This window comes from Homarus americanus, unplaced genomic scaffold (assembly GCF_018991925.1).
Source record: "Homarus americanus isolate GMGI-L3 unplaced genomic scaffold, GMGI_Hamer_2.0 scaffold39675, whole genome shotgun sequence".
Taxonomy (NCBI): domain Eukaryota; kingdom Metazoa; phylum Arthropoda; class Malacostraca; order Decapoda; family Nephropidae; genus Homarus; species Homarus americanus.
The window spans coordinates 5841960-5861062 of NW_024736071.1; the positions used below are offsets into that span (position 1 = coordinate 5841960).

At 39.0% G+C, this 19103-nt stretch overlaps 1 protein-coding gene across 3 annotated transcripts in view; it reads left to right on the forward strand.

Annotated features, from left to right (window-relative positions):
- Window positions 1-794: 794 nt before the first annotated feature.
- The window catches only part of LOC121871770 (carnitine O-palmitoyltransferase 1, liver isoform-like), a 73397-nt gene continuing 55088 nt past the window's right edge, over window positions 795-19103 (forward strand). The window contains exons 1-4 of one of the 3 annotated variants that reach the window (XM_042374218.1): window positions 795-903; window positions 7417-7516; window positions 13422-14211; window positions 17816-17970. In XM_042374218.1, coding sequence (XP_042230152.1) covers window positions 14084-14211; window positions 17816-17970 — 283 coding nt within the window. In that variant the 5' untranslated portion in view covers window positions 795-903; window positions 7417-7516; window positions 13422-14083. The remainder of the gene's footprint in view (window positions 904-7416; window positions 7517-13421; window positions 14212-17815; window positions 17971-19103) is intronic. The other 2 variants (XM_042374221.1, XM_042374219.1) reach the window with 2 other exon arrangements.

Sequence of the window (19103 nt, forward strand, 5' to 3'; positions counted from 1 at the left end):
CAATAAATTGTTAATCTTAATTACTAGTTATTGTCGTTATCCTACAATCTCCAGCTGATGCTCAGGAAACTGTAATGTCTCAGTGTTCCAATATTATTTGTTGATAACCAGCCCTATCAACACCGCGAATTTTAAATACCATATTAATTTCCCTTTTGACCGATTATGGATCCAAAAATGATAATGTTCCTTATACTAATCATTTGAATAAATAAACTATCAAATTACAACCAATCAATAAGCATTTTTCTATACATATACATTTCGCTTACCAAATTTTCTAGAATATATTTCCTTCCACAATGGCAGTTTCTTTTTTATTTAGGAGTAATATTTCTCAAAATAAATGATAGTTAACCCTTGATAGATTCAGCAGATATCCCCAGTGTATTAAAGTTAGTTCATACCCAGAAGGTTTATATAGCTAAGATCAAGTACATTCTTATATGAAGAATGTACACAATAATGAAGATGAAAATTTTTACTGTTTCATCTTTAGTTTAATAAATCGAGTTATTAAAATATATAAATACTGTACATTTATATATATTTTTTTATCTGAGGTCGATAATACTGTACACATTTCCCTTTGTAGAGTTGATAGTTATCGCTTGATTATATTTACGAGTATATTTCCCAAGCTATCAGTATATATTAATATATATTTCCTCAACATAACTTTAAACAAAAATATATATACAATTCATTAAAAAAAAATTAACTATGTACTATACTAACAAATTTATTAGATCAAATGTAAAGAAGAAGATATAAATGGCATCTGATCTCTCAGCTCCACCAGCACCTCACAAGCTCTCTGGTGTGTGCTGCTGGACATGGCAGAAGGCTGTGTAGTGTCTCTATTATATATTCTGTGACAGTTCATTAGCAATTTTTTTAAAGGTAAGCAATCAGTGTGTGTAGTATCGTTAGTACTATTGGTGAGAAACGAGTGAAAATATGAATAAGGTAAATATTTTATAGTTTTTTAGATTTTTATAGGTTAGGTCAGGTTTTTAAAGGTTTTTTTGGTGTTCTTTTTTTTAGTATTTTACTCCACATTTTCCCTCTACTCTAAACCCCTTCCCACTTTAAACAACTAATATTGCTGGTAATTGGTGAGGTCATATTGGGGGTTAACGGTTGTGTGTACTCAAGTATAGGAGTATACTTTGCTTACTTCATCCTCTCTTTCCACTAGTCAGCTTACTAGCCAGGTTGTTGGTTGGTCAGGTCACTATTACCCTATTGGCTAGTAATAGGTGTGCACAGGGGCTTGAGTGTATTTGGGTGTGAGGTGTACCAGTGTTAGTTATGTCTGGCTCACTGGTCTGTTTCTGTCATAAATAGACATAGTCTAGGAATATTTAGTTATTTGCTGAAGGCACAACAGTGAAGACATACTTGCTGCTTCTTAAGGTAAATTTGAAGGATTGAGAACTGCCATTTTCATCATAAAATCATGAAATGGATTTAAAATTTTAATAACCGAGAGTATTCTGGAAGTCTCAAAACTCAGGCCATTTTAAATTGAGTACAAATTCATCATGCAAAATTTGGTTGTGAGAAAATCAGGAATGTAAGAAAACCATAAATTTTCATTGTTATGCAATGTAACTTGATTGTGCGACAGGCCCAAACCTAGAGAAAATGGAGAAAACTGGTGCTGGCACTTTGGCACTTCAGCTACCCTGAGAGATTAGAGCGCCTGCAACTGCCTAGCTTATACTCCAGACGGGCAAGGGGTGACCTAATTGAGGTGTATAGACATCTCAAAGGGCACTACGGTACTCAGTTGAGTGTCCTTACATGGAGCTGGCGGACGCTCGCCCCACAAGGGGTCACAGCTCAAGGTTGAAGAAGCTGCAAGTCCAGAAAACTGTGAGGGTAAACTTTTTCGGAGTGAGAGTTGTGAACTCCTGGAACAATCTACCAGAGAGTGTTGTGACGGCACCGAGTGTGAGCTCTTTCAAGACAAGACTTGACCAACACTGGAGCAGGTTCAGGTACATTCAGGAGCCGGTGCATGCCCAGTAATTACCAACAGTGTGTGACAGAGACATGACCGATCACCCAAGCGGCTAACGAGTCGATCAGTGGTGAAGAGGATAAAAATAAAATGTAAAAAAGTAATGTTTGGTTGGGTGCAGTAAGGGGGCATAACACATGTCCCAATGGGACGAAGAAACATCATTGATGGAGACCAAATGTGAAAAGGACCTGGGTGTGCATGTTGACAACCATCTTAAGTTCTCGAACCATTGAGAGAAGAGAGTGAATGAAGCAACTAAGCTAGTAGGTCTTATAAAAAGGGCATTCAGATATTTAGATGGTCCATCCCTTTTCAAATGTGAGGTACTTCCCCATTTGGAATACTGCCACCCTGTCTGGTCCCTGAAATATGCTGAGATTTTCATTTGATTGACTGGTGCCTTCACTATGGCATCTCGGTTACCTAGAGAGATTAGAATGTCTGCAATTGCCGAGCTTATACTATAGGTGAGCAAGGGGTGACTTTATAGAAGTTTATAAATACCACAGAAGACATTATTTAGTGGAGCATTCTTACATGAAATTGGCAGGTGCCCGTCCCACTAGGTGGTCACAGCCTAAGGTTGTAGGAGCCACAAGTTCAGAAAGCTGTCAGGGCAAATTTTTTTGGAGTGAGGGTTGTGAACTTTTTGAACAATCTGCCAGAGAGTGTTGTGACAGTACTGAGCGTGAGCTCATTCAAGATCAGACTTGACCATCTCTGGAGCGGGTACAAATCTAAGTCATTCTACTGTACTGCAATTCAAAACCAGCCATCTTTATTTTCATGTACAGTATTTCCCAAGAACTATTTTAATGGTGAACTGAGCATTCATGTACAGGGTAGAGGGAATTTTTTTATTTAAGATCACTAAATAATTTCTGTATTTTAGGATGTGCAATAAAGAAGAACCTAAAAATCAGTAGGTTCCTGTTTACAGGTATCTCCCGATATACGATGGGATTATGTTACTGAAAAACCCATAACCAGTTGAAATATCATAAATCGGGAGCATTATATCCTGTAACATGGGGTTCGATGGGATACTGTATGTTCCCAGCCAGTCCGATACTAAAAAAAAAAAAACAACCCTACAATATGATACCTAAAACATAGTTAAACTCACCACATCATTAAGAACAAGCCTAGTCATCATCACATGTCCCCTTCAAGGCTAAGGGGAGTATCGAAGGTGGAATGGAGATGTCACTTTGATTCCCACACAGCCTCTGGGGAGTCAAACTGCACCTCCAGGGACACAGTATTCCTGGGTACCTTGGCCTTCCCAGATGCAGGAGCTTCAGCAAAACTCTTGCTAGACATTTTCAAAGTTACACTCCTCACTTCATAGTCACTAAAATGCAGTGTCGTAAAAAGTACAGTACAGGACTTTGTTACTTAAGTAAGTATTGTTACATTGGCAAAATGTTACTCAAGTAGAAATAAAAGTATCTCATTCATAAATTATTCAAGTACTGAAAGCAAAAAGTAACAACAAAATAAATATTAATCATCTCAAATATTTAAATAAATCGACAGTAAATTATAAAAAAACTAGTTAACTAAAGATAAAAGATAAAAGACAGCATTACCCACACTTTTATTTGCAAATCTTTCTATTGAGATTAATCAATAACCGATTCTCAAAATTATGGCCTAGATATAAGCCCAACATGACTAAACAAGCTCACAGTCAACAGGTACATGTAGTGGGGTGTTAAGCTCAAAAGAAAAGTCACGTAATGTTGGAAACACCTCAGTAGCTCCATTCCATCCCCTGGGCATGTCACGTAGCTATCAAGCTCCTTCAGTTGAGGAGTTTGTGGATGATTGTTGCCTCCATAGCACTTAACAAGGAAATGGCAGAAAGGGCGGCTTGGGTGCTTAAACTTTGTGTTCGTCTCTTGGGAACAAAGATGGAACTATATGAAAAATGCATGTGATTGGTCCAGACATGAAGAAATGCTTGTGGTTGGTTAGCTTCCTAGTTTTTCCTGCTACTTACAACTGTAAAGCAAAAAAAAAAAAAAAAAAACACCGATGTTAAGTAAAACACCGATACTGACCGAGAATCACTGAGCTACATGATCACCAACATGTTTGATCACCATGGAACAAACCTTGGCACTATAGTGCACCCGATGGCCGCATGGCAGCACGCGGGGTGACTGCAGCTAAAGAGTGCAGGGATAAATGCATTCCATATTCTATGAGTCAGCGATTTTGGCCGGACAATGACCAGCGTTCGCGCAAATTTTATTTTATCATAAATAGGGGTTTGTTCTTAATACATCATCATCTTTCAAGTGAAATATTGTTTATGTAACAAAAAACGTTGACTACTACTTTAAAGCATTTGTTAAAAAAATATTAAAGAAATTGGTATTCAGTCATTTATAAAAATTGATATTCAGTCAATTTCACCAAGGCCAGCTGACATGGCCATGAGAGGCTTGTTTCCAGTTGGCATTGTGCGAGGCTGAGAAGGTTAATAATACAGTACTTGTATAGTGGTTATACAGTAATATCTCTGTTACCTGGAATCCCTCTTAACCGGAATTCTCTGACAGCCGGGGGCACATTTTCTGGAAAATTCTGAGAAATTTTCCTGGTACCCGGAAAATTCAGGGGAAGGGTAATTTTTTTTTCTGGGTTTGAAAGTTGAAATAATGCCTCATTCTGGAAAATTCCGTGAAAATTCGCAGGAAGGGGGGATATCTTTCTGGGTTCGAGAGGTGATGTACAGTAATGGACAATTTCTGGAAATATCTCATTCCCAGAAGTGCTCTGCACCAATTATTACGGCTGTAAATGCACTTGCTTATGAGATACTATTTTTCTATACAGTACAAGTATTTTAATTTAAAAAAAAATATCTACAATACAGTATTAATTTTTTGCATCAGGCCATTTTTTCTTTACAGCTAAACAATGTCAGACACTTTCACATTCTGCAAAATTACTACACACCCGGTGGGATACAATAGTAAATATACAATTCATCTCGTCCTAAGGATTTTCCACTTGCCACGGGCGAGCGTGCAAGTGAGTTTCCAAAGCCCTGCAAATAATTATTTTTATTTGACCCTGAATTTATGGAATTTTGAGTGGAAGTTTACATCAAATAAGAGAACATTAGAAAAATCGTGTTGGTATACTGTACTAGACCAGGGAAGTTTTCAAGTTCTAAAGCAGTCGGTATTGAAATAAAATAAAGATGGTCAGTTGTAGCTCTTGGAAAGGGAAAGAACCAATACAGTACAGAGAAACAAATGCAGGATGTGCAAAATAATTCTTCATATTCACCATCAAACCCTAAATGATGTATTATAAGTGAGTTTCCTGGGACACAAATACTATACAGTATATCAATCCTTCAACATAGTCACAAAAGTTTTGAGATAACAATTAATTATTTTAGTGTGTACACCTAGAGAAGAGAGTGTTTCAAGTGTGAAGAGGTTCAATTGTTTCGCTTTCATCACGTAGCGTTGTAGCAGCTTGGTCACCGATGCCATTGTGAACAAAGGTGTTGCAGATATCAGCTGACTGGTTGTTTCACCTGATGCAGATGTTTGCGAGCATGGCCGCGTGTCTGAGGATGTGCAATTGCATGTCCACGCACCAACATGGCTCCTCCCGCTCCACGGCTGATATCTACACCAACTCCCCTGTAACACACCAGACTTTTCAGGGTAAAGCTGCCCCCTCTCCCTTTACACCTAACCCTTCCTCTTTACACTGTCACCTAACCTTACCCTCTATACATTTCAGTAACTGTGTCTTGTACTCTTTAGAACCAGTTGTGCACACCAGCAGTCAACCCCATCCAGTGTAGGTACCAACTTTGTATAATATGAGTACAATACAGTATACTGCATTTTATAATTTAATCAGTCGGTACTTTCCATAGCCAGATTATTTTGAACCATGGGTAATAATTGTTGGAAAAACTACTGACTCGTACATTGCATAAAGTGTCCTCTACAATGTACAAGATTATGCATACTTTATATGTAAACACATTATGGCATACACAAGTAAACTAGACTGTATGTTCTGCCCATGCAAGTACTGTACAGGTATACTAGACTATACATACTGCCCACTTAATTATACTAAACTGTGCTTACTGCCCACTCAAGTACTGTATAGTAGACTGTACTTACTGCCCACTAGGTACTGTACATGTATACAATACTAGATTATTCATACCATCCACTTAAGTATAATGTACTAGACTGTCTAGACTGTTCACTGTACTAGACTGTCTATACTGTTCACTCAAGTACAATACAGTACAATACCTGTATACCAAATTGTAAATACTGTCTATTCGTTTACAGAATACAAGATTGTAAGTGTTATTTACTCAAGTAAACCAAAGTGTATTATTCATTCAAGTAAACCAAATTGTATGGATTGTACTGTACCATCTCACATACAGTATACCGATTAGTAAATACTACCCCTTCACGTATACTGTACTATACTTGATTGCAAACTGTACAGTACTCACTGTTCATGTGTACTTAATTTTAATTGCTGTTCAGTCATGTAAACCTGACTAAATATTGGCCTCTCAAGTATTCCATATTGTACAGTTGGCTCCACTCCCTGAGGTCTGAACCTCAGAACTCAGAAGTCTGAATTCGAAGTATTCGCCAGTAAGCGGGAGGGAGAGCGGATGGAAATGAGAGGACACAACATTATTTCACTCTGTAAATTGTCTGTAATTATTTGACTACCAGCAACCCAGAGTAGAAGTTGGGTGATGGGGGAGTCGAGGGTTCCCCCAGCAACTCTGTCCAGAGCTGCTGTTATGTCTAGTGCAGTACATAGCAACTTTATTATTTAACACAGTTAAGCGACATGATATAAACAGGAAATATATACATATCCTTACCACAGGTTGGCAACACCGGGGCTAGGGAGAGTTGAGAATGTTCGTGGTGTGTGTGTGTGACACAATAGTGTGAGACAACCAACACTAATTTGTAAGCAGTATGAGGTACAGGACATTTCTTTTACTATGTTATTACTATTTACACAATTAATAATAATTATTAATGCTCCAGTAATTGATCACAATACTAGACATGTGGTTGGGGGATGGGGGGTAAAAACACATGGTGAAGTGAGTCAAGACCAAGGACGAGATGACTACATCACAAAAGGTGAAAAGAGACTGGGAGGCTCTTATGTGTGAGTGGCAACATAATCTAGCCAGACCAGCCCTTTATATTCAAATAGCCCCGTGAAAGATAAAAACGTCATGTGACGTGACCCGTGACTCGAAGCCTCGGGGTTAAACGACAACCTATATTACAGCACTGGCACAAATTCTACATTTAAATATACAAGTTCCCTTCTCTACCAAATAGGGCCTGCAGTAACACCTGGGTCCCAGCCTGCAGTAGCTTCCTAGCCTGACATAAATTCTCGTACCACCTGAGCACAGGAGAGACGTCTGTTCTCCACCAGGTAGGAACTTGAGAGATAGCAAACGGCCAAGCATTTGGCGAACCAATTCAGGTGTGATTCCTATGCATGTGCTGTGGGTAGACTGATAAGTGAAGGTAAAGGTGCGTGGTGCATAGGGTTAAATATTATTACTTTATAAAATGTTACTGACCTGACATAGAAAAATGTAATTTGCATTGTCCACACGTATACTAAAGGTTAGTATTGTCCACACATGTATACTAAAGGTTAGTATTGTCCACACATGTATACTAAAGGTTAGTTTTGTCCACACATGTATACTAAAGGTTAGTATTGTCCACATGTATACTAAAGGTTAGTATTGTCCACACATGTATACTAAAGGTTAGTATTGTCCACACATGTATACTAAAGGTTAGTATTGTCCACACACGTATACTAAAGGTTAGTATTGTCCACACATGTATACTAAAGGTTAGTATTGTCCACACATGTATACTAAAGGTTAGTATTGTCCACACATGTATACTAAAGGTTAGTATTGTCCACACATGTATACTAAAGGTTAGTATTGTCCACACATGTATACTAAAGGTTAGTATTGTCCACACATGTATACTAAAGGTTAGTATTGTCCACACATGCATACTAAAGGTTAGTATTGTCCACACATGCATACTAAAGGTTAGGCTGCCCACACATGCATACCAGCTGTTGGGTATTGTCCACACATGTATACTAAAAGGTAAGTATTGTCCACATGATACCAAAGGTTAGTATTGTCCACACACGTATACTTCAAAAGGTTAGTATTGTCCACACATGTATACTAAAGATTAGTATTGTCCACACATGTATACCGAAGGTTATATTGTCCACACATGTATACTAAAGGGTTAGTATTGTCCACACATGTATACTGAAGGTTAGTATTGTCCACACATGTATACTAAAGGTAAGTATTGTCCACACATGTATACCAAAGGTTAGTATTGTCCACACATGTATACTCAAAGGGGTTAGTATTGTCCACACATGTATACTAAAGGTTAGTATTGTCCACACATGTATGTAATTAAAGGTTAGTATTGTCCACACATGTATACTAAAGGTAAGTATTGTCCACACATGTATACTAAAGGTTATATTGTCCACATGTATACTAAAAGGTTAGTATTGTCCACACACATGTATACTAAAGGTAAGTATTGTCCACACATGCATACTAAAGGTTAGTATTGTCCACACATGCATAAAGGTTAGTATTGTCCACACATGTATACTAAAGGTTAGTATTGTCCACACATGTATACTAAAGGTTAGTATTGTCCACACATGTATACTAAAGGTTAGTATTGTCCACACATGTATACTAAAGGTAAGTATTGTCCACACATGTATACTAAAGGTTAGTATTGTCCACATGTATACTAAAGGTTAGTATTGTCCACACATGTATACTAAAGGTTAGTATTGTCCACACATGTATACTAAAGGTTAGTATTGTCCACACATGTATACTAAAGGTTAGTATTGTCCTCACATGTATACTAAAGGTTAGTATTGTCCACACATGTACACTAAAGGTTAGTATTGTCCACACATGTATACTAAAGGTTAGTATTGTCCACACATGTATACTAAAGGTAAGTATTGTCCACACATGTATACTAAAGGTTAGTATTGTCCACACATGTATACTAAAGGTTAGTATTGTCCACACATGTATACTAAAGGTAAGTATTGTCCACACATGTATACTAAAGGTTAGTATTGTCCACACATGTATACTAAAGGTAAGTATTGTCCACACATGTATACTAAAGGTTAGTATTGTCCACACATGTATACTAAAGGTTAGTATTGTCCACACATGTATACTAAAGGTTAGTATTGTCCACACATGTATACTAAAGGTTAGTATTGTCCACACATGTATACTAAAGGTAAGTATTGTCCACACATGTATACTAAAGGTTAGTATTGTCCACACATGTATACTAAAGGTTAGTATTGTCCACACATGTATACTAAAGGTTAGTATTGTCCACACATGTATACTAAAGGTTAGTATTGTCCACACATGTATACTAAAGGTTAGTATTGTCCACACATGTATACTAAAGGTTAGTATTGTCCACACATGTATACTAAAGGTTAGTATTGTCCACACATGTATACTAAAGGTTAGTATTGTCCACACTTGTATACTAAAGGTTAGTATTGTCCACACATGTATACTAAAGGTTAGTATTGTCCACACATGTATACTAAAGGTTAGTATTGTCCACACATGTATACTAAAGGTTAGTATTGTCCACACATGTATACTAAAGGTTAGTATTGTCCACACATGTATACTAAAGGTTAGTATTGTCCACACATGTATACTAAAGGTTAGTATTGTCCACACATGTATACTAAAGGTTAGTATTGTCCACACATGTATACTAAAGGTAAGTATTGTCCACACATGTATACTAAAGGTTAGTATTGTCCACACATGTATACTAAAGGTTAGTATTGTCCACACATGTATACTAAAGGTTAGTATTGTCCACACATGTATACTAAAGGTTAGTAGTGTCCACACATGTATACTAAAGGTTAGTATTGTCCACACATGTATACTAAAGGTTAGTATTGTCCACACATGTATACTAAAGGTTAGTATTGTCCACACATGTATACTAAAGGTTAGTATTGTCCACACATGTATACTGAAGGCTAGTATTGTCCACACTTATTGTAAACAGTATATCAGGGTTTAAATATTATTTACCTTATACAAGCAGTTGTATTCTATCTTGTACGTTTATGTGTGTTGTAAATAGGAGTTTCAAATTACAGCATACAGTAATTGCGTGCTACCGTGTGCGCTGGTAAGTGTTGTGTATTGTCAGCATAATTACACTAATGTGGTCACGTTCAGTCTATGTGATTTATTATAATTTATTTTATACCAATTCGTCGTGTTACCTTGAGTCCTGACTGAGCGATGTGGGGTGGTGCGTGTGGGGGTGTGTAACCTCCGAGAACAGCTAGACTAATATAAGGTTGAATTCCGCATGTGGATGAAGGGATCAGGCTTGTGTATCCTGATCATAGTGTTCGTCTTTATCTCCGTGAGGCCAGTGTTAGTGCAAGGAGGAGTGAGGGGGTGTACTATTTCCAGTAGCTCTCATTGATTATTGAAGTGTGTTACAAGGTTTCTTAATATTTCTCGGTATCATGAGGCGACTGGAGCTATTGTTGCATTGCTCATTTTGTGTTAGATCCGTTTCATTATAACTTTTTCATGCATGTTTCTCTTCGCGGATTCTCTTCCATTGTTATTTGCTGTATATTGTCACTGATAATTTATCAGTCTTGCCTGGTTGGTGAAGCTACACGGCCCTCATCCTGTTTTGATGCCTTTGGTACCACGGAAGTTTACTGGACTTGCCTCTCACTCTGACACGAGCTTGATACCCGCTTGGATTGGATGTGGGAAAGGTGTAGTTCAGAGTGATCCAACCAAACATGTCAAGTTTTCTTTGGGTAGCTACTTTAGTTCCTCCTGCACCTATCACTGATCCTCACTAGACCTTTATGAGACTGGTCAGTAATACAGTAATTGATACAACTACCCTGTATTAATATATGTCACATTCGCTGTCAGCAGCTTGGTCATCATTTGCTAAAATTGCTAAGGGTTCTGACAACGGTATTAACGGTATTACAGTCGAGGGTTTAATTGGACCCCGCGTTATCAGCTGCACTTACATAAGGTAAGTATAGCGGTGACCAACTTGTATTGAAATGATAACTTAATTATGACCACTTGTGGGTGGGGTAAATGCTTTAGGCACATTTGTCGTATTGATAGTGATGATTCATGGTGCCTCCAGTGGTGATGTGAACTGAGAATAAACACCAACTTTCTATGTGGTTTACCTCTTATCACTTGTTATTTGACTTTTTTGTGATAATATTATATTCACACACCACTCAATAACTTCTCCATCTTGAGGACTGAAACACACCTACTCGAGAAAGATAACCTAGTTTACAACTGTCACGTGAGGATGAGTAATGCCATGAGGATAGCTCGATGTAATGTAGATTATCTTCAAAGAGGATACACTCCTCACGGTACAGAGGGAGACCGACCTACTTTTATGGTGGTGTGATTTGTGTCATGTTTTCTGGTATATTGTTTTAAATAAATTGACGGTTTTCTAGCCTGCGGATTTACAGTATATGTTTGTTTATGTTCTAACTTAAAAAAGAAATATTTAGCGATAAGTAAATGTTTAGCTGTAAATAAATGTTTAGTTGCCCTGTTCACCACCACACTAACCAGGGTCGCCAGATACTCCTCCCCAAAAAAGGACAACCTCCGTAAAAAAAAAGAAGGACATTTAAGGAAAAAAGGACAACTACCAGCACAAGTTTGTGGAATTAATAAAAAAAGAAAACCATATGTTATATTTTGGTTGCATAGGTTTTACAGTCAAAATGTAACTTACCTGACATTTTAAAATTAAATGGACAAAATTTCATCTAAGGAAGTTGCCTCCCTTTCTCCATCACTTCCGGTAATCGTGCAGGTTGAACTGGAAGTACTAGGTTGCTGACTACTCTCCTTGGTCGAATTTTTGTTTTTCCTTGCTGTACATTTGACTTACGAAGAGTTCTAAAAAATTTTCAGTAACTTAAAATTTCTGGCAGCAGCTGTCCTTATTGTGCAAGTGTGTTCTCAATCGTAAAATGGCCTCTAAGAATCTGGGCTTAACTTGGCCGAGACAAATCTTGGGATCCAATATTTTATGTATTCCATTTTATTGTTGTATTGTCTATTCTTTCATCTAACTCGCTTACTGCCTGCAGTACGAAGCCGCGGCAGCGTTGCTGAATCATTTGCTTGCAGTCACTGCTTATTTTGCTCAATCTTAAGTCATATTCAAACATATCTCCAAGTTTACCATCACTCAGTGACCAAGGGAATTTTTTTCTGATGAAAATCTTTGTAGAGTTTTTGAAGCAGAAAGTTCCTAAATTTCCTCAATATCTCGAAATAACTTGCAGGAATCAGGATTTGGTGCTTGGAATGGGGCATTGAGGGATTCAAAATTCTGAACTATTGGGCAAACAAAAGTAAAGTAAAGCTTGTTAACTTCATCAAGGAGCATATCTCTCAGGATGTGTATTGTAGTTTTTATCAACAATTGAGCAGAAATATACCTTCAGTTCTTCCCACTGATTTAAAATTATGTAATGCATTTTCCTCTTACAACCCATCGAGTGACACTGGGGGTAACGAATTTATCAGTTTTCGTTACCATTGTTCATTGTCGCATATATTTGTTTGTAGTCATCTCTTACATGTACACTAACGTACATGTACACTAAACCAATGAGGAATTTCAGAAATTAGGTAGAGTAAGTTAGAAGGCAGAGTCTTGAATGATTTTCACAACACAGGAGTGGCTGGGGAGTCGGTCGGTACTGGCAAATCTGACCCCTACGACGCGTGTACTGAACGGCGCTCATCTTTTGGGGAGAGGAGAGGGTGTATGAACGTGTGTTTGACGTGGATTCAGTACAGGTCGTCACAAACAGGAGTTAAACAAATGATACGAACAACAGGATAGTACTTAGTAAAATATTATGCTTTATATTACATTAAGCTTTATATGTAGAAAGAAGCTAAAAAGGGACAGACAAGGTAGTTTTTGGGCTGTCCTTTTTAATCACAAAAATATAGGAAAAGGGACAGACCTTGCCACCCTAACACTAACTTCCGTGACTCATTGTTCTGTTATCGTGATGTTTGACTTTAACTGAGGTAATGTTTCTTGCATTTTATGGTAGTATTAAACATTATTTGCGAGACTGTGACTGGTACAGGTATTCAAGAGTTCTTTTTTATGAAGTGTTTTTTTTTTTTTTTCACCCATAGGTTTGTTGTTGAAGGCTAATGACGTGTGGAGGGACGCCAACGACAACCTTGAGAGCAACACAGACACCACCAACAGAAGATACATTGATTGTGTCACAGATGTCAACAGAAGTGTTAATTGTCGCACAGTTATCAACAGAAACGTTGATTGTATCACAAATGTCACCAAAAACGTTGATTTTGATATAGAAAAAAAGAGAAACGTTGATTGTGGGACATTTGCCAACAGAAACGTCGCTTGTAGCACAGATGCTAACAAAAACGTTGATTTTAATATAGAAGCAAACAGAAACTTTGATTGTGGCTCAAACACCAACAGAAAAGTTTATTGTAGTTTAATCGCCAACAGTAAAGATCGTAATTGTAACAGTCGAAGTAGTAACTGGAGCAAAGACGCCAACAGTAACGTTGTTTTTAAAACCACTAAAGTCTACAACTGCAGTGGCGACAGCTACGTCAAATGTGAGCCAGGAGAGAGCATCTATGATAACTACGTCGTAAGTAACAGGAGGAGCAGTGTAGAGAGGAGCGGGGACGTCAGCCAGGCGGGTGAGTGTGGCAGGAGCTACAAATGCATTGCCCTCGTCAGTGGTAGTCCACCAGAAAGGAGACAGCAGGGCAGGGTCGACCACGAGAACTGGTGCGGCCACAACCAAAGCGCCATGGCGGAGGCTCGCAGCGCTGTAGCCACACCCAGGGTCCAGAGGAAGGACTTGGGTACCACCGACTCCTTTGAAGATCTTGTCAAATCCTACCGGCAGATGATAATCAGGAACTACTTCCGCTTCCGGTAAGTACACCCACACATTACAGAGTGCATTTTTAGTCCACAGGTACCAGTTTTTAATATACCTCCAAAATTTTATTTTTTATTGACTAATCCGCGTAATGTATAGTGCAGTATGTGTGTGTCGCCAAAAACTAAATAAGAAGTCTTATGTGTCGCTAGGGTATGGGATGATAGTGTTATCTGATTACCTTGTGGTGTGGGATGACTGTATGACGAAACCTACGATCAGTCCGTTGGTGTTGGTGACATGGAGGACCTGTAGTAATGTATCATGGGAGGACCTGTAGTAATGTATCATGGGAGGACCTGTAGTAATGTATCATGGGAGGACCTGTAGTAATGTATCATGGGAGGACCTGTAGTAATGTATCATGGGAGGACCTGTAGTAATGTATCATGGGAGGACCTGTAATAATGTATCATGGGAGGACCTGTAGTAATGTCTGTATGATGTATTGTATATGTAGTAATTGTGTCATGTGGCAGTTGGGTCCTGGCAGATTGTCATTAGGCTGTAAAACTATACCTTATGTAATGAGGCTGAGTTATGTAGTAAAGGGGCGGGTCCTGTAGTGTGTGGGAGGACACCACCACCACCACTCAGTGTAGGGCTTCCTTGTGCCAGCCTCTTATCTCAACCTGCTGGCTTAGTAATGCGGTCTACCCTCTACAGTACTTGTGACCTATTTATCGTATGGAGCACTGTGTTGTTTTCCACACCAGAATTATTTTTATCCTTTATATTCTTTTTTGTTGCTGTCGTAAATAAATAGTTCATCATATCACTAAAGAATAATATACCGAAGCACTTACTAAGGATTTATATACAGTATATATATACATATACATATACATATACATATATATATATATATATATATATATATATATATATATATATATATATATATATATATATATATATATATACTAACTTGTTTAATCTACCATAACCTAACCGTGCAGCCTGATTATGTAAATGATAATGAAGGACGTCTTTAACTTTAAAGCCGTTTATTGCCCAGTGCTGGTAGGCCGGAAAACATCAAATACATATTCATATTTGTCCTTCATTCCATGTCAACCATTCCTTATTGCCGTAAAACACTGTAGTACTGTACTGTACAGAACTGTACTCTTACACACTGTTTACCTCTCACACTTCAGACAACTTATCCTCATCACTCACACTCCTGCCACTTGGGTGTCCATTTCCCTCACTTTTTCTGCACACCTTCACGTCAAACCCTTCCTTTCTGTGAATCATAAAGCCTTTTTAACCAATCTTTCACTGCCTCTTCTCTCAGTATGTAATTATTACCGGAGATAACTCATCTGCTCGCTGCCCAACACTCCTCTCGGTATTTCTTTGTTCCCTCATCCTTTTCACCTATTGTCAAACACGTAGTTTCTGTCGCCTATATAACAATGTTGTCTCAACAATTCCTCTAGATATCTCCATTACTTTGGTTTGGTTCATCTCGTATCTCACCAGATGCAGACGTATCTTAACCCCTGATAACTAAATTACTCTATTTCCTTCATTCTTTTCCCTTTTTTAGGCTAACATGTAGGTACTGTAATTATCCCTGTGTTGTTTGTCGGCTTAAGTTTCATATATATATATACTACATTACAGCAGGATTAGATAAAGAATATAGAGATGTGATAAGTGGAGTGTTTGACGGGATATAAAGCTGGTGTGGGGGAGGAAGAGGAGTGGTGACCATCTGCCAGCTCTTATTTAATGCCACCTTGGCCACGTGCCCAGCTCGCATGTCTCTTATATAACACTTCCGCGTATCCGGGAGCCCCGTCAAACAACATTGACCGTGATATATATATTCAGTAATAATATTGATAATTAACGATTAACTGGGAGAAAATAACATCCAAAGGATGGAAATACAGTCAGAATACATGTGATGACACTAGGGTGTGCGTCATTTAACAAAAGTTACAGACACTACAGTACATCACAGTGGCTGATGCTACTGTGGTGTCAGCCAGCTGCTCCTCGACGGGATGTTGTGGCGACCTGTCCTAAACTGGTAGTTAGAGATAAAATGAAGTTGAGAGGGAGCTGATAGAGCCAGTGTATTGAGTGCCTCATGATAGACGATTTAAAGTAGTACCATGACACTGTCGTCCAGGGAGCTATTGTCACGATGTTAGTTCTCTCGTAAGGGGAAGGCGACCCACGACAGTTGCCGTGTGGTCGTCGAGGAGCGGTCCCCATTTCACACATGGGATTGAGATGCTAGTGACGACCCTTGTTTACCACCACTGATGTGTACACTGTTCACACTGTGTTTTCCATTCTTTAGGAACTGAAATTGTTAATTTTATAGCATTCGTGAATGGATAGTCAATCCTTGCACTGGTTTATTGGTGGGGGAAGAGGTCCACTTGATCTCCAGGCAGCCTCAGTACACAGCGCCAGGACACGTCTTCCTCTTTAGCAGACGGTCATTGTGTGTGTGTGTGTGTGTGTGTGTGTGTTTTGAAAACGTTTAATTTTATCATAGGTAGTGAGTGGGTGGCAGACGTTGGGTGAGTGTGACGGGTGTAGTGAGGGTGGTGGGGTGGGGTGCAGGTCGCGGGGCTTGGGTGGTTGGCAATGCTCAAGGAGTCGAGCACTTTCACCCACATACGACTTTATCCATTGTGATAGGTCTCCCATTTAAACGTGCAAACAAGTACTTCCTATTTACTTCGTCAGTTACTTTTATTACAGAAGTAATTGTTGTTGTCCGATATGAACATTAATATATGGGAATAGTTAGTACTGCGGGCATAATGAGGCTACAAATAATGAATTAACGAATCTTCCTACTCATATATAGGGAAATAAAACTGTTGTTTCAGAGATTGACAGTTTATTAATTACAGGTTGTATTGTCAGAGCTGGGAGGATTGACAGGGCAAGGAATGATGTAATTCATATTTTCCCCCGCGAGTGTTTACAGCGCCCAACAGGGGAGCATGTGGAGTTCATGTCTGTCTTCTTGACATTTAAGGGCGTAAGTGCCTGAAGGGCCATGGATCATGCCAGCAAGTTACATATAGTGAGAGGATGAGTGTGTGGAGGAAGATTCCCGGTACAATACATCTATTTATGGCAAGGCGTGGCAAGTCCCTGTGTGGAGGAGGAGGAGGAGGGGTATTGGTGACTGTTGGGGACCTGTGCTGTGGTAGGATAGGCACGGAATAAGAATGTGTAGCGACCTAAGTGGATGATCTAAGGTTATACTGTGCACATAGAAATACGCATACATGATAGAGAAGGTTTATGGTAGTCCAGTTACAAGTACGAGAGATGCAACGTCAGTGAAGGCGTCAGACCTGAGTTGTCATATTGGATAACGCTAGAAGAACGATAATTGGTCGTCGACTAAAGACAGTTTCTACACGATTTAATTAGTGTAAATGGACCTTCTGACTCGGGTACTGGCAGTGGATTAAAATGATGTTTTGTAACGAACATGTAAGTTAGAGATTCATTTTCCCCCCCCCCCCTTTTGTTTTAGTTGGGGATATGCCGAGGTGTGTGTGTGCGTTTTGTTTTAGCACTTTATTTACGGTATTGTTATCACCCCGGCAGCAACTCGATCCGTAACGGTGTGTGGCCAACGTCCACCAACAACCTGGGAGTGGCGTGTGCCTTCTCCGTCTACCTGTTGGAGTACGAGCCCGCCTCCGCCCAGTCCATCACTGCCTACCTCAAGGAGGCCGTACAAGCGCTCCCATTCCCAAAGAGTGAGTACTATCTATATTACTAATGGGTCTTTCTTCCCCAGTCATTGTACACACTTTACTGCTGATGTACGGTACAGTGTTTATCTTCACTCTCATGACTCACAGTGGCTCCTAAACCTGTTTACATGCCCGCCGCCTTTTGTTTTACCCTCCATTCTTTAAAATGAATTTAATCAAATTTTAATTAACTTAACATCTTGTACTTATATTACTTTCAAGGTCAACTAACTCGTAATTATTTGATCCAAACATGTGATCGATCCATGACAAGTGGATTTCATGGGTGGGAGGGAAACACAGGGCTCAACTGACTGACTTTATTTCCCTCTCACGTGGGGAACCACTGCCTGAGTACACACACACACACCTATTAATGATGTTTAGGCAAAATGCCATAAAATGCCCTTTTTGCCTTTTTTTGGGACTTGCGAGTGATAATGCCTAATCTACTAAATAATAGCCTATTGTGCTTTTTTGCACATATTTCCACAAAGTAACACTCCAAACACTAAATTAAAGTTTCGGAACACCATAAAACTTAGCAAACCGCACCCATAAAACTTGGCATCACTGCTTTTGTCGGCACGAGACGTATATGAGTCGACGCACTGCCTCAGTACAGTACTAGGCTAACAGCAGACCTGACTGCTGAGGGCAGCGCTCTAAAAAAGTAAAAATGCCCAAAGTTAGTGCACCATCTGGCAAGAAGCTGAATGATCTTCTACGGGAGTTTGGATGTGACGTTTTTTCCACTGGTGGATCAGTGCTGTTTTGCAAAGTGTGTGAAAAAGCAGTGAATTTCGAGAAAAAGTACTTCGTTTCGCAGCATGTGCAGACTGCTAAACATTAAACTGCTGCTCAGAAAACGAAACCAGGAAGCCAGCAAACGAGTCTGCTGACTACATTCAGTGCATCCTCCAGCCGCAAGTCTACCTTTTCATTAGATCTGTGTAGAGCCTTTGTTGATGCTGGTATTCCGTTGTGGAAGCTAGAGAACAAGTCTCTGAAGTTATTCTTGGAAAAATACACAAAACGGCAAATCCCGAGCGAGTCTACTGTAAGGAAGAATTAGTTTTGGAACCTATGTACTTTAGTTATATTTCTAGTTTTATTTCTATAATTGCTCTGGGAAT